The sequence below is a fragment of the Rhinatrema bivittatum genome, chromosome 1 (genome assembly GCF_901001135.1).
Source record: "Rhinatrema bivittatum chromosome 1, aRhiBiv1.1, whole genome shotgun sequence".
NCBI classification, from domain to species: domain Eukaryota; kingdom Metazoa; phylum Chordata; class Amphibia; order Gymnophiona; family Rhinatrematidae; genus Rhinatrema; species Rhinatrema bivittatum.
Genome location: NC_042615.1, coordinates 190426409 through 190441267, shown reverse-complemented (window position 1 = coordinate 190441267; position 14859 = coordinate 190426409). Strand labels below are relative to the sequence as shown.

At 39.3% G+C, this 14859-nt stretch overlaps 1 protein-coding gene across 1 annotated transcript in view; it reads left to right on the top strand.

Annotated features, from left to right (window-relative positions):
• Positions 1-14859, top strand: part of SLIT2 (slit guidance ligand 2) — a 749523-nt gene that overhangs the window by 38758 nt on the left and 695906 nt on the right. The window contains 1 exon segment of the mRNA XM_029590345.1: positions 7601-7672. Coding sequence (XP_029446205.1) covers positions 7601-7672 — 72 coding nt within the window.

The window sequence follows — 14859 nt, the reverse complement described above, 5'->3', positions numbered from 1 at the left end:
CAGACTTTTGCCATCTGAGCCTGTTAACAGTGGCCCTCATTGTGTGGAGGCTTAACATGCAGTAATCCCCTTTCCATTTCCTAAGCAGATGGAGGACATCCTGATTTAGGCTAGGAAACCTAACAGAAAATCCTACCACTTCAAGTGGAACTGGTTCTTGACTTGTTTTTGGACTAGCTGTCTGAATCTTTTTCTCCTGTGACCCGAGGAACTTAAATATCAATTCTTCCTCTTGTCCTTAGCCCTAAGCATCACTTCATTCCTTGGACTGCAGAACACTAACATATATTATTCAGACTGAACCTCATCTAGCTTCTCAGCTGTTTGCATTATTCAATCTTAATAGATTAGAACAGGCAGTTCCCAAAAGATCTCTGATTAGCTAGTGAACTGTACTGTTTGGCTTGCGGATTAGACTGTCAAGGCTCATAAACTGAGTCATGGCGACTTCAGTGGCTCATCCAAGGGCTGTATCCATTGAAGACATTTGTAAAGCTGCTTCTTGGTTATCATTTTACTACTCTTGATAGCATGTCTCAAAGGGACAGTAACTTTGGACAAACCGTTTTTCACAGCCTGTTCACCTAGCAGTCCACGCTCCATTGGGCGCTGGGTTACTTGTTTCAATATTTCCACACTGCGACCCTTGGCTTGGGATGCCCCATGCACAATGGCTAATTCATGCCTCCTTGTGGACTGAGAAAGCAAGTTTGCTAACCTGTAGACAGGATGAATTAGCCATACTTAATATCCATCTCCCTTCCTGGGGTGACTGCTTTGCTAAAGCTTGAGCTCTGCTACATTTATTTTTCTTTTGACGGGGTGAATAAACATGGATAAAGCTGAACTGGTAGAATTGGTATATTTGGATTTTCAGAAGATGCTTGACAGTCTCTCATGAGAGGCCCCTAAGAAAACTAAAATATCATGGGATATTGTGGATTGCAAATGGGTTAAAATACAGGAAACAGTAGGATTAAATGGTCTGTTTTCACAATAGAAATACAGTGGAGTGTCTCAGGGATCTATACTTGGATTGGTGCTTTATAATATATTTTTAAATGATCTGGAAAGGGGTACAAGTGAGGTGATCAAATTTTCAGATGACATAAAATTATTCAGAGTAGTTAAATCACAAGTGGATTGTGATAAATTGCAGGAGGACCTTGTGAGACTGGAAGCTTGGGCATCCATATGGCAGATGAAAAATAATGTGGACAAGTGCATATATGGAACCTAACGTCATTTTTCCCTATTATGCGCTACCACCCAGGAAAAAAACTGGGCATCGTAGTTATTACATTGAAATTGTCAGCTCAGTGTGTGATGGTGGTCAAAAAAGCAAACAATGTTAGGAATTAGGGAGGAAATGGCAAATAAAATGGAGCTTGTCATAATGCCTTTGTATTGCTCCATGGCAAGTCCGCACCTTGAATACTGTGTGCAGTTCTGGTCGCCACATCTCAAAAAAGATTGTTGTACTGGAGAAAGTACAGGGAAGGGTGACCAAAATGATAAAGGAAAGGCTAAAGAGGTTAGGGCTGTTCAGCTTGGAGAGGTCTACAATATCATGAAAGGTCTTGAATGGATAAATGCGAATTGGTTATTTACTCTTTCGTATAATAGAAGGATTAGGGGGCACTCCATGAAGTTAGCAAGTAGCACATTTAAAACAAATTGGGGAACTATTTTACTCCATGCACAATTAAGCTCTTTAATTCATTCCCAGAGGATGTAGTTAAGGCAGTGTAGTTGGGTTTAGATAAGCTCTTGGAGAAGTCCCATGCTAATGCCATCAAGCCACTGCTGCTTGATGGCATTAGCATGGGATCTATTTGTTTGGATACTTGCCAGGTACTTGTGACTTGGATTGGCCACTGTTTGAAACAGGATGCTGGGCTTGATGGACCCATGGCATATCTTATGTTCTAAGAGACTAAGGGGCTTATGAGGCTGCACATCAATGGGAATTCTATGCTTGCTCGGCAAAGTCTTTACTGAACTCGGAGCTGGGTCCATCTTGGTGCCATTGGATGATGCTCACGTGTAATGGCTAAGTCTTCTGTCTGTGGAGAACTGTGCTTACAGGGAAGCAAACTTGCTCTCTTGGGGCCAGCCTCCTTCCAATCACTCTTAATCCTGTTCCCCAGTTTCCATCCCAGCTTATTTTCTCAGTCCTGTACCTACTGCTAACAGGAGGAGGAGGAATGGGACAGCTTCTGTGATGACGGCTGTAAATAGTTTGTGATGGGAACAAAGTATGCCCTGAGCTGCAGCGGCTGGCAGGATGGATGTTTTTACTCCATGTCCATACTGTAAACTCCTTCCTCAGTTGCAGATTTCCTATTTTGGATGGGAAGGCCATGCTGGAGGAAGGGGGTGCACAGCAGGGACTGTCAGCTCACCCTCTGTGCTTGGTGGATCGACTGCTGCTGTGGGTACCGCTGATAACTGGCTCATGGGCTTCAGTGGCAGAGGCTGCTTTAACTCGTCATGTGGGGAGTGGAGACCAGGAGGATGGGGGAGGGGTGCCAAAATGTTGCATCTCCAGGTGATCTTCTATCTTAAAAAAAAATAAAAAAAATTGCTTATGCTACTTATATGGTAGTGATCTGTAACAAAATGGACATGCCAGATAGCTGACTCCTAATTTTCTTCTCTAAGACAGCTCAAGAAATGACCTAAGAATCCATGTGTAAGGCTTTTCTGCAAGCTCTCTGAACCATGTTTAATATACAGAATGTTTTTTTATTTGTTGACGTAAAACCTTTTTGCCAGAAAGTTTTCAAAATCTTGGATTTAGGTGAATTGAACCCTGTATGTGTGTGTATTTGCTTTTTGGTTATAATACATGTTGAAATCTAATCTATAGTCTAAATGTTGACAAGATGCATGCTTTATTAGTGATAGTTATTACAACTTAGTTGATACAATGGTGCTTCCTGACTACTTCTGTTCTTTAACACTAGACACTACCAGCAGGGGTTAAAGTTTATTTGGCCTCAGTTCAGTATAGAAAATCATGTTTGAGTAAATCTTGTTGGAACCAAAACTAGCATCTCCTGAGCTGGTCAGTAATTTGTCAGAACTAAGGGCTTCCATAATAGGATTACTTCCAGGTGCGTAACCCTGCCCACCCCCTAACCAGTAGCCAAGCCATTCATGGAGCAGATGCAGAAGTGCATTACTGTTAAACTCTTCAGGGGTTTGGAGTAGTTACTGGTTCACTTATGCATGTGATATTGGAATCCGCTCAGAACAAATCTGTAGGTATGCATAATACAAGCAATTTTAAATAAAATAGAAGATGGCTTTCATTTTTAAGGCTTATTTTATCCCTGAAGTTGAAAGTGTTGTATCTTAGTATTCTGCACCCTTGGGGGAAACATTTCATCTTTTCCAACTTCTGCAAAAGTGCACAGATTTGATGGTATTTTATAACCCACACATACTGGATATGAATGTATTATAAAATGCATACCATGTAACATACAAGCGTATGTATGTTTATGTTCAGATACATTCAATGCATTGAATGTTCACATTTTTACTTTTAAAAATATGCATGAAAATGAAGTTGGACTTCGTAAATCGGTATAGTACAAAAAAATGCACATGTAATTGAAATAACCAGTTTTACCACTTATACCATCAGTTCGCCCAGTCCTTTTCCAGATCGAGACCTTTCTGGTTCTTCAGCTTGAACTGCCCTCCCAGTTCATCTAGACCTCGCACCCAGGCAATAGTGCACAAACATGTTCAATATAATTTACTCCAGATAATTAGCGCTATTAAAAACCTCAACGTACATTTGTATATCCGGGTCTGTGAATAAACTTACATGTAAAATGGCAGGCCAGTGCATTCCAGAGAGGGGCCACCCTTTATGCCCTTAAACTGCTATTTTATAAGCAATTTATGCATGTAAATGTGCCACCTTACTTGCATATATTTACTCCTGCTCAATATTAGGCTTAAGTGATGGTGTACATTGTAAAAGTGAAAAAATGACTGACTGAGGGGCATCAGGCTGAAGAGGGTGAACTGGTAGGCTAATTGGTAAAACTGATTAGTTCATTCCTGCGCATGTGTTAAAAAATCCTCTGACTTAAGCATGTAAAAGCAGACTTGTTGGGCTGGGGGGAGGGTCATGGTAAATGCATCTGAAAAACATAAGTGGAACTACTTATACCCTTGTATTTTTACTTCAAAATTTAGAAGGGATACATATCATTTGAACAGACTTAATCCAGATAAATTCCGATTTATCTGTTTAAGTAGTGCCTTTGCTGTTAATTAGGCAAATTCAAACTTAGATAGAGTGGTAAAAAAAGTAGCAGCACTTAGCCAGCTAAACTCCAATTTATCCAGCTCAGTAGCAGCAAGTGCCACTTGTCCAGAGAAGACGGACAAGAAGTGCTTTTAGCCTTAAGTAGCACATTTTGGACTTACCATTTTTATGTAAGAGAGGATAAGTCTGAAGTCCCATAGCCGGATAAGTCTAAACACTACCTACCCAGCTATCTGACTTAGTTGAATACAAATTGCTTTTTTAAAGGCTTATCAAGTTATCTTTTACATAGCCGGATAAGTCTCAAAAACTCTGCTTATTCTTATCTGACTAAGTGCCGCTACTTAACTGGATAAGTCCAAACTTGCACTGCTTATAATTTAGATATGCTAGCATGTTTGCATGCAAATGTGATCCTATGTTGTAACCTGTGCATGTTTGCGGTTGCTTTTTTTTCTTGATCTATCTTGTTTTGCCTTTTTCTTTGTTCTGTTCTTTTTTTGGCTATTTATCTTTTTCAATGTTTTTCTTTTCCTTTATTTTTTTTGCTCTGAATTTTAGGCAACCTGGTTAGTTGGCTCCTAGAATTTTTTTATCTCTGTATTCATTCTGCCCTACCTTAAACAGGCCGTGAAAATTTGATTATAGATAGGACACAAATGAACTATTAAAGAGACTGTAATATATATATATATATATATTTTTTTTTTTCCTTCAGAAGGTCAGCTAAAAGTAAAACCAGTCATGGCTATTGCCATGATATGTGCTGTGGCATGGAGATCAGAGTTCAGAAGCCCTGTCCCTTGGGGCTACTTGGGCCTGGACGTGCCATGGAGGTGGTGTGCTTAGGCCTGAGGAGTCAAGATAGCTATTGTAGTGACCCCTACAAGCAATTAACAGCATTAAATGTACATTTTGGATGGCATCCCCCAAGCCTGTGAGGGTCCTTTGTGGCACCTGGGCTTTCCAGGTGCCACAAAGACAAAGTGAAAAATTCACCAAATTATACTGTTGCTCTGCCTCACCAAGGGATAATCTGTGGTTAAAATTTGAGTCTCTGGCTTAATATCAGTTTTCAGAGTCTCAGGAGCTTGAGAGAGAAAAGGTTTGTAACCAGAGTATTATGAGACTTTTGAAGCTCACATAGTCCATGTCAAGTCAGAGCGTAATTCTTAGCTGTGTCTTTTATTCAGGCAGTAGGCTGGCTTCTCACTAGGCTTATTTTATTTTTTTTAAATGGTTCTCCACGTTTAAATTGTGGTGAGAAGGCCTCTGCTCTTTGCAGACTTTTTTTTAACAAATTCCAAAGCCTGGAAGGCTGTTTATTTTTCCCACATCTGTTTTGTGCTCATCCTTTGTATCTGTGTTTGCTGGTTGCTGTCTTTTTTTTTTTTTCCTTTAAAGTGACTGCTTGGTTTGCTTTTGCCCTCTTTCAGAACATTTTAAGTAGCAGTCTTGGATTACCATCTCTTCCCCCCCCCCCCCCTTGTATTTCATTTTTTGATTTTTCAAGTTTTATTTTAGTTAGTGTTACTACTTGTAACATTTGATAATGTTTCCTGTGGACAATGTTTTTTTGTCTTGTTTGTGGATCAAATTCATATTTGTTCTGCAGTTGAAAAATTTCACTTAGTTACAAACTCACCCCAGGATTCATCATTCCGCTATAAATATAACGGAACGATGGCCTGTGGGGTGAGGAGTATGCAGCCAGCCGCATCGCAGTGGTGTGTTTTTCACCTGCTGCGGTTGTGGCTGGGCCGCACACTTTCTCCCCCATAGTGCCACAAGAAAAGGTATTGTTTTCCCATGGCATTGCCTGCAATAATGTGGAAAACATAATCGCCCACACTCCTCCCCTTCCCCCGATTTCAATTGTACCACCATGATGTGGCTGGTATCACGTGTGATAAGGCCCTAAATCATGTGATAACTGCACATCGCAGTTTAAAGAATGACTCATCAAAGCAACCAGCTAACTCCTCTAAACTGTTGCATTCAGTACTTATTTTTCTGCTGTTTTTTAGTTTAGAATTATCACTACGCCGATCAAGAATTTTTCTAATATATAACACCCTTCCTGTTGATTCTACCATTGTTACCTAACTTATTCAACTATTATACTCATTATAGAAACCCTGATGTTACTTTGTCTACCTGTTATGATGGCAAAACCAAATGACGGTATACAAAACATGTGAAACTAAATTTAAAAAAAAAACACTTGTTGCTAAAACTTTTTGGCAAAACACTGAATCTAGCAAGATAGCCAAAACACAGAGCTAGCAGAAAAATAATCTTAGGTCCTGGATGCTGAGGGGACATTAGAATGCTGTGGGGAAAAGCCCTCTGGTGTATTTCCTTATACACAGTTCCATGAATAAGGGATTTTGCATTTCTGTGGCACCTTGTCGTCATGGCAGTATCCTGGTGCATTTTATGTTCCTAGCTTTTCAGTGAGACCTATACCTACTTCTGAGTGTATTTACTGCTGGAACATGGCTCATGAAGTTGTGGGAAAAGGAACATTTTCATTGCCAAGCTGTGTGTGAAGCAATACTTTTACAAAGGTCACATGAATACAGTGAGTGACAGTACAGGATTAAAATGCAGGCGTCTTATTTTCTCCTTTCCCTTGACACTAAATGTCACCAATTTGGGGGGAGTCGAATCCCTTTGGGTGATTTAAAAGAATCAAATGTTGATGCATGGGCCTTCCTGGTGGTCCAGGTAACAAGTGCCAGCACCTGGAATCTCAATGGTTCAGTCCTTGAGTCGGTCTACGGCTGGGGGGGGGGGGGGGGGAGTCATCTGCATTGCTTGTGGGTTTTGATGCTGCCTGGATATATTTTAAGCGACCCAATGGCTGACACTGCACTAACTGCAGTTTCTTTAGGTAAACTTGGTTATTGAACACATGGATGTGCTGTTTTTCTGTAATTCACAAAGAGATGGATCCTGTGAACCTTGAGTAGTGGTGGCTTGATTGTAGTGGATAATGTTACAACCCAGTAATTCAGTTCCTGTGAAAACTGGTCACCCCGTGCCCCCCCCCCCCAACCCATTCTCCAGATATTAGAGGGAGGGAGTGACAGTAAAGAGCACGCTGATAGAGGGGTCAAGAAGGTAGGAGCAGGAAAGCATGGCCTGGTCGTCTGTCTTGGTTTAATGATGGGATTTCACAGATATCATATGATGGCCAATACATTCTCCATGATGTGGCATGTGTGTTGGCTTCATGTACTATAAATGTCACAAGACTGCCATGTATTTGTTGCCTCAAATACTGAACAATTTGTTTCTTTGCAGGCGTTTAAACAGAAATAACCTTCAAGTATTCCCGGAGCTGCTCTTTTTGGGGAATCCGAAGTTATACAGACTGTAAGTGATCATGGATAGATTTTTTTTTTTTTCCTTTTGCTGCTTTGTACAACTGAGTTTTGTACCATGTGAATTCTTCTGTAAGCTCACCGTACTTTTACTTTTGACAGTGACCAGATTGCAAAGCTAGGCAGAGCTTCTCTTAAACTCCTGGTTGATTTTACAACTGTGGCAATTTTTGCAGTGTCACATGCATTGTACTGTGTCCTTTGGTTTTCACTTGGCATTATATATGAAACATGTTTTCTAGGATTGAGATTTTGTGGTTATAAAAGTATGTCTAGAAATAAAGGCTAGTCAACAAATTGTAGGCCTTACCATTTTTATTGAACTAATAGTACATCTGACTACTTTTTGTAAGCTGTACTCCATCAGATCTGTGCATATTTGATAGATTGAAATGCTGTGGCATTTTACTTTGATAAAATGTATTGTGCATATTTTTTCATAATTGATTTGCTTTATGTACTTGTTTAGGTGGAGTAGTTGTTTTTGGAAATTTGCATATGGTATTGAAAGAAAGGGAATATAATTTTTTTTTTTTTCATTTTAGGGCATTTTCAGTTTCACCCAAGAAAAACCTTGTCTATACCAATGTATGGACAAAAAAAATTTAAGTAATCTAACTGGAAGAAAAGCCATGCCAAATACTTCAATTTTAGACCACTTTTCCAGGGAATCCATGACATAAGGAGCAAAGTATAATAAAATATTTAATGATTAAAAGTAACCAAGGACTACCATAATTATTTTATGAACCTAAATCATTCTCCCACAGAGAGGATGTAACATTTGAAGCCATAGGTAATGATGGATCAAGCTGGGTCTGTATCTGATTTATAAAGGTGAGTTGACCAGGATCCAAAAAAAAAAAAATTCCACCTTTTTAAAACTTTACCACACATTTACATGGAAAGTTTAGCTAGAAAAGGGCACCCAACTGAACGCCCAGTCTCTCTAGTAAAAAAAAAAATATATATATATATATAATAAAGTAAACATTTCTTCCCAAAGTTGTTGCTTTAGCAAAATCAATAAAAATGAATCATTAAATCCAAAAAGGGAATGAATCTATTCCAAAAGAAAAACTTCATTATGAAGCCTTTATCTGAATCCACCAAACAAGTAGCAACAAGGGTCAAAGGAAAAATATCTTCAGTTATAGACTTTTCTAGAAAGTCTTAAGTTCAGAATATCCAGTGAATCTTGCAATGAGGAATCCAAATGTAATTGTTTTTGCCATCGGCAAATAAGTCTTGGAAATAGGGAATAACAAATTTTCTGGAATCTTCAGACCCTCCGTGGATTACCTCCTTAATATTTGCAAAGGAGGAATGGATTCCTAGGAAAATTTAACTTAGGCAGAAGATTTAACAGTATTCTCCAAAGATTTTGTTCTGGAGGACCAGATGGTCCTTGGACATAATTTTGTAGAACAATGTTTTTTTTTGTTTTAGTTCCTCAACTTTTCCAGTAAGACCAGTAAATTCCTGTTGACACTTCTGTAGTGACTCACTTTGTTGTTGCCCAACCAATTGACCAAACTGTGAGAGCTTCCCAAACAGTGTCTAAAGTAATAGAAGATGTATTTTCATTGCTGCTAAAATTTATTTCTTTATCAGGTAGACATTTTTTTTTTTTAATTGTAATCCCTGGGCTGTTGTCCCCTTACAAGACCCCAAGGACCACACCTCACACAATTGTAGTTAGTCCTCTCCTGATGATGATTACTAAGAGTGTCCAGAATTCCCTGACAGGGGGAAGATTACTCTGCTAGGCCCTGTGTGATGTTTTAAGTTTTAATCGAATAGTATTGAACTGTAAACAGTACTAATGATCATGCGGGAAGCTATGATTTCCAACGAAAGCTTTCATTCTAAATCAGTAAAAGCTTAAGTTCCTTAACTCTTAAGTCCGTTAGATTTAATACTTCAGTAAATTTGAAACTTTATGCTTCCAATCAATAACTATTTGTGAAAGTTAAATTCGGTTATGCAATTTATTAGTTATCCCTTCCATACATTGATTTAGTTGTTAAGCTTCCTTCCATCCAATGATCCATAGGATTTGTAACAGTTTAGTTATTTCCAAGCCCATTTGTCATACCTTTTCTGCAGTTGCTTCATGTTGTCCTCCTTTCTCCTGGTTGGTACCTGGGTGATACCTTTGTGCTCCTGCCTTCTCTTGATGATCTTGAGATGGTTGTGGATACATCTGAGTGGTGCCACTGGTCTTCTCACTCCCTGGGAATGAAGGTAGATTGATTCCTCCTTGAAGCACAGATGGTTATTTCTCTGCAGAAGACACCACTTCCTCAAGCTTATAGAAAGCTGAGTTCCTGGGCCCTAGCGTACTCAAACAACAAAAAATGTTCTTTAAGAGACACCAAAAATGAGGCAGGAAGGGTGGCTAAAAATTTCCTCTTCACAAAAAAGGTTTCCAACAACTATGACAAAGCCTTTTGTCTTTTTTTTTTTTTTTTCCCCTAGCCTTAATTCCAGAAACCCCAGAATCTTTCCCTAGGAAAATCAAAAGGGGAACTGCAAAGGAACGTGCTGTCCCTAGGTGGGTCAATAAAAATGCCACAACTTAAGATGGTGGCAGGAGTTTAAGCAAGGAGCTTGCAATCTTTTTCTCCCACATGAAACTAAAACCCACTCTAATGCTCCAATTTGTTTCCCCTATAAAGCTGGCCCATTCCTCTTTAGTAGAAATCCTTTAGGAGCTCTACATATTTTCCACAGTAGTGGATTTAGTGGCAGGTATTTCATAAACTTGGGATACTTTTGATATTCTGGTTAATGTGATGTGGCTTTCAGATGAAGCCAAATTGTGTGCATAAAATAGCTTTCATTTGGATATCATAATGTTCTGGTGTTTTTAAAGTGAACTATTTTCTTAATCTGTGCCTCATCTTTAGGTCCCAGTTAACTTCTGAGGCTAGGTAATGCCAGCAGAACAATTTCATTTTGAGGTTGAAAGAAGACCAGAAAGAGGTGGCGTCCATCCTGACTAATGTAGCAGCTGTTATATGATAACCAAGGTTCAGTGGTGCTCAAACTGGTCCACCCCATCCTCTGCAGTCACAGTTTCAAGGATATATCCCTAGGGAATAAAAATGAGATGTATTTTCATACAGTACATGCAGATGTCTCATGCATGCTCATTAGGGATATCCTAAAAACCTGACAGTTCAGCATCAGTCACCTAGGAGGAGATGAAGAAACACTGTACATCTGTATCCAGCTCTACAACAGAATAAACCATTCCTTCCTGCCTCAGATATGCCGATTAGGCTCAGACTTGCTGGATTAGTATTTTTTAGCTATCATGTAGCTCTGTCATACTAATCTTTCCTGTAAAATCTTGTTCAGTTTACTTTTGAATTCACTTACTGTTGTACTTATAACTACTGTTGCTGGCAAAATGTACCATAAATTTACCAGATAAAATTTCCTCCTTTTGAATGGGATGAAGACTATTACATTAGAGGATTCAGCCCTGTTTATAGCTGCTTTGGTAAAAAGATTGCTTGTGACTTGTCCTTTAGAGTCCTCTGATAATCTGTATATTGCATTTAGATATGCTTAGATCTTTTTTTCTAATACAAATAGCCTCAATTTGGTAATCTTTTACCATATAGGAGCCCTCTGTGTCACCTTTCTTTGTGATCCTTTGTACCTTTTTCTATCATTTGGGTATCCTTTCTTTGGATGGATCTTCAAAACTGAACCCTATATGCCGATTGTAGTCTGAAAGATACCTTGTGTTGGTAGTAAGGACAATCCTCATTTGCTTCTGACACCTATTTAGAGAGTAACTTTAAAAGCCGTGTCCATGGATAAAGCAATGCTCTTTACCTGTGGAAACGGCTGTTTTCAAAATTACCCGCTCTCTATGCTGGTAAAAGTATGCATGCACCTTTACCAACATTGTGAAAGGGCATTCCGGGGATTTGGATGGAAAGGAGTTTGCACTTACATGTATACGTCTTGAATTTTCAAAAGCATGCACATGCTTTTTCTGGGGAATCTACCCTAGGAGGTGCACATGTAGCATATATTCTTTCCTTAAAAATGATTATGAAGTTTGCAAATAAGTTCCTGCAGACTTTGCACCAATGTTGGCTGTCTTAAATACTCCCTTAAAGTTATAAAACAGCAGCAGTAGTCATTTTGATTCCATTGTAGATCACAATACCAGTGAATTTTGTCATTAGGCTCTGCTTTGCTGCTTTTAGAATATTCAACTATATAATTCTGAAATGCTACCACTACATACAAATGACTTTCTGAAGAAAGTTACTAATCCATATAATGAACTAGAGTTTACTGGCAAAAAAAACGCCAGGTTCTCCTAAAAAAAAATAGAATTGAAGAAATTTCAGTAAGTTAGCATGCAGATCTTTTATAACCCCTGAAGAAGCCTTCAGTTGGCGAAACAGTGGTCCTTTTTGTTGGAATTGGTCAAGCTCTAAGATTGAGACAGTACTATATGGTATATATTTTATTTATATGTATATAGATTGTATGAACATATGTTGGTTGGAGTGGATGCATTTAGATTGAGTGAGGAGTGTTGGGAGTGGCTATACATTGGTTTTTATGTGATCTGCAAAGCTTTGTAAATTCTTACATTGAGTTGTATTTAGGAATTTTTATATTCTGTTTTTTGCATAGAGTATTAGTGTTTATTCTAAGTAACTGTATAGTGTTCATCAAACCTTTTTCTTTTTAAATATTTGGAATTGTTTTGATTCCTTCATATTCATGTAATCATTTTTATGTTGGGGATTTGATAATTACCCACAAACTGCATATATTGTTTCTAACAAACATGATTAAAAAGAGGAGAAATGTACTGTTTTCACACAGGTTTGTCCTCCAGGCTATTCCTTTTTCCACAAGTACAGAAGTATTTAGGCATCTTATATATCGTTATTCCAATATAAGATCACAATGGTTTACAATATCAGCATTCAGAGTCTGAGACAACATTCATATTCTAGGTCAATACATCAACAGTTACATATTCCGGATCATATTCATACATAATCAAGTTAATCACAACAGCAAATACGTATTCCAGGTCAACACACCAGCCTCAAGTACAAGTTAGCTAGGGTGCTCTGATAGGTTACAATCATTTCCATTTCATTATCCTTCATATTATATTCAATATGTTGTCTTGTTACTTTACATCATTCAATGCTTATTGCTCAATCAACTGACATAATCTAAGGTTCTAATATTGATATAGGCAAATTGGTATTTTACATTAGATCGTATGCTTTCCTAAAGAGCCATGTTTTCAGTTCCTGTTTGAAACTTTATCTGACTTAGTGGCTCTGGAAGAGAGTTCCACAATTTGGCGCCTGCTATGGAAAACATTTGGTCTCTTATTTGTTAGGTGTGTGCTCCGTGTTGTAGGCACCTTTAGAAGTCCTTTGTTTAGTGATTTTAGGGCTCTCTGCGGTGTGTATGGTTGAAAGTGTCACTCCTAATAAGCATGGGTTAATGTTGATATTAAAAATTAGAGTTAATTTCATAATGAATTCTGGCTTGTGCCAGTGCAGTGCCATCAGCGAGGGGGTGAAGTGGTCAAATTTCTTTGTCAATAGTAGGGGGTCTAGCTGAGGTGTTTTGTAGTAACTATGGGGTAGATTTTAAAAAAGAGCGCGATCGCGTACTTTTGTTCGCGCAGCAGGCGCAAACAAAAGTATGCTGGATTTTATAAGATACGCGCATAGCCGCGCGTATCTTATAAAATCCTGGATCGGCGCGCGCAAGGCTGCCGATTTTTGGGCAGCCTGTGCGCGCCGAGCCGCGCAGCCTGCCTCCGTTCCCTCCGAGGCCGCTCCGAAATCGGAGCGGCCTCGGAGGGAACTTTCTTTCGCCCTTACCCTACCTAACCCACCCCCCCCGGCCCTAACTAACCCCCCCCTTACCTTTGTCCCTCGATTTACGCCTGCTAGAAGCAGACGTAAATCTACGCGCGCCAGCGGACTGCTGGCGCACCGTCATCCAACCCGGGGGCTGGTCCGGAGGCCTCGACCAAGCCCCCAGGCCGACGCCGCGTCATTCGGCCCCGCCCCCGACACGCCCCCTTTAAAAAAAAAAAACAAACCCTGGGACTTACGCGCGTCCCGGGGCTCTGCGCGCGCCGGCGGCCTATGCAAAATAGGCGCGTCGGCGCCCTGCTCGTGTAAATCTGGGCGGATTTACGTGAGCAGGGCATTTAAAATCCGCCCGTATCGTTTTAATAGAGTAGGCCTAGAGAGTTGCAGTAATTTATACTTGAAAATAGTGTTTGTAAAACAGTGTGGAAGCCCTGTTTCAGCCAATGTAATATTTTCAGCTTAATTTGCTTATATGCTTTTTCATTGAAGAGTTCTCATCAATCTGTATTCCTAGGGTGTAATGTAATGAGGGTGTAATGTTAAAATTTCCTAGATCTATGGTTGGCAGTATGCTTCTTGTGCAATTTTTCCTTACACTAAACACACAACTGAAATTGTGTGGCTAAGTTTCAGCTGAGAGTTTGTTGTATTGCCTTTATGTATGTTGAAAGGGTCGAGACAGTTTTTTCAAATGACTTGTCGAATGGTATGTAAAATTGTATGTCATCTGCGTATAGGAAGAAGTTAATTCCTAGTTCTGTTAGTAATGTGCATAGAGGCAGCATATAAATGTTGACTAGTGTAGCCAAGAGTGCTGACCCCTGGGGGAGAGCTGTATCAGTTGTATGTGGTATCAGGTATGTGATTGTCCAGTCTTACTTGGAATAATCTATCTGCTAGGAAAGAGGAGAGCCATTTGATACATTTCCATCTATTCCAATTTTTCTCAACTGATGGCATAGCAGGGTATGGTCTACGGTGTTGAAAGGCGTCTGATTAGTTAGAACCAGGATCTAGGATTCATCTTTATTAAACCCCTGTAGTAGTGGATCGGTTAAGGAAATGAGTAGGGTTTCTGTTGAGTGATCTTTTCTGAATCCGAATTGGTTTGGGTATAGAATATTAACTTCTAGGTAGCTTTCTAATTGATAGCACTGCTTTTTCCAATACTTTAGTGATGAAAGGCAGGATATTGGTCAATTGTGCCAATCATCTCTTCTGCCATTTTTTTATTTTTTATGATTGGTTTAATCACAGCTTGATTTGCTCTATTGGAGACCAATCCTTC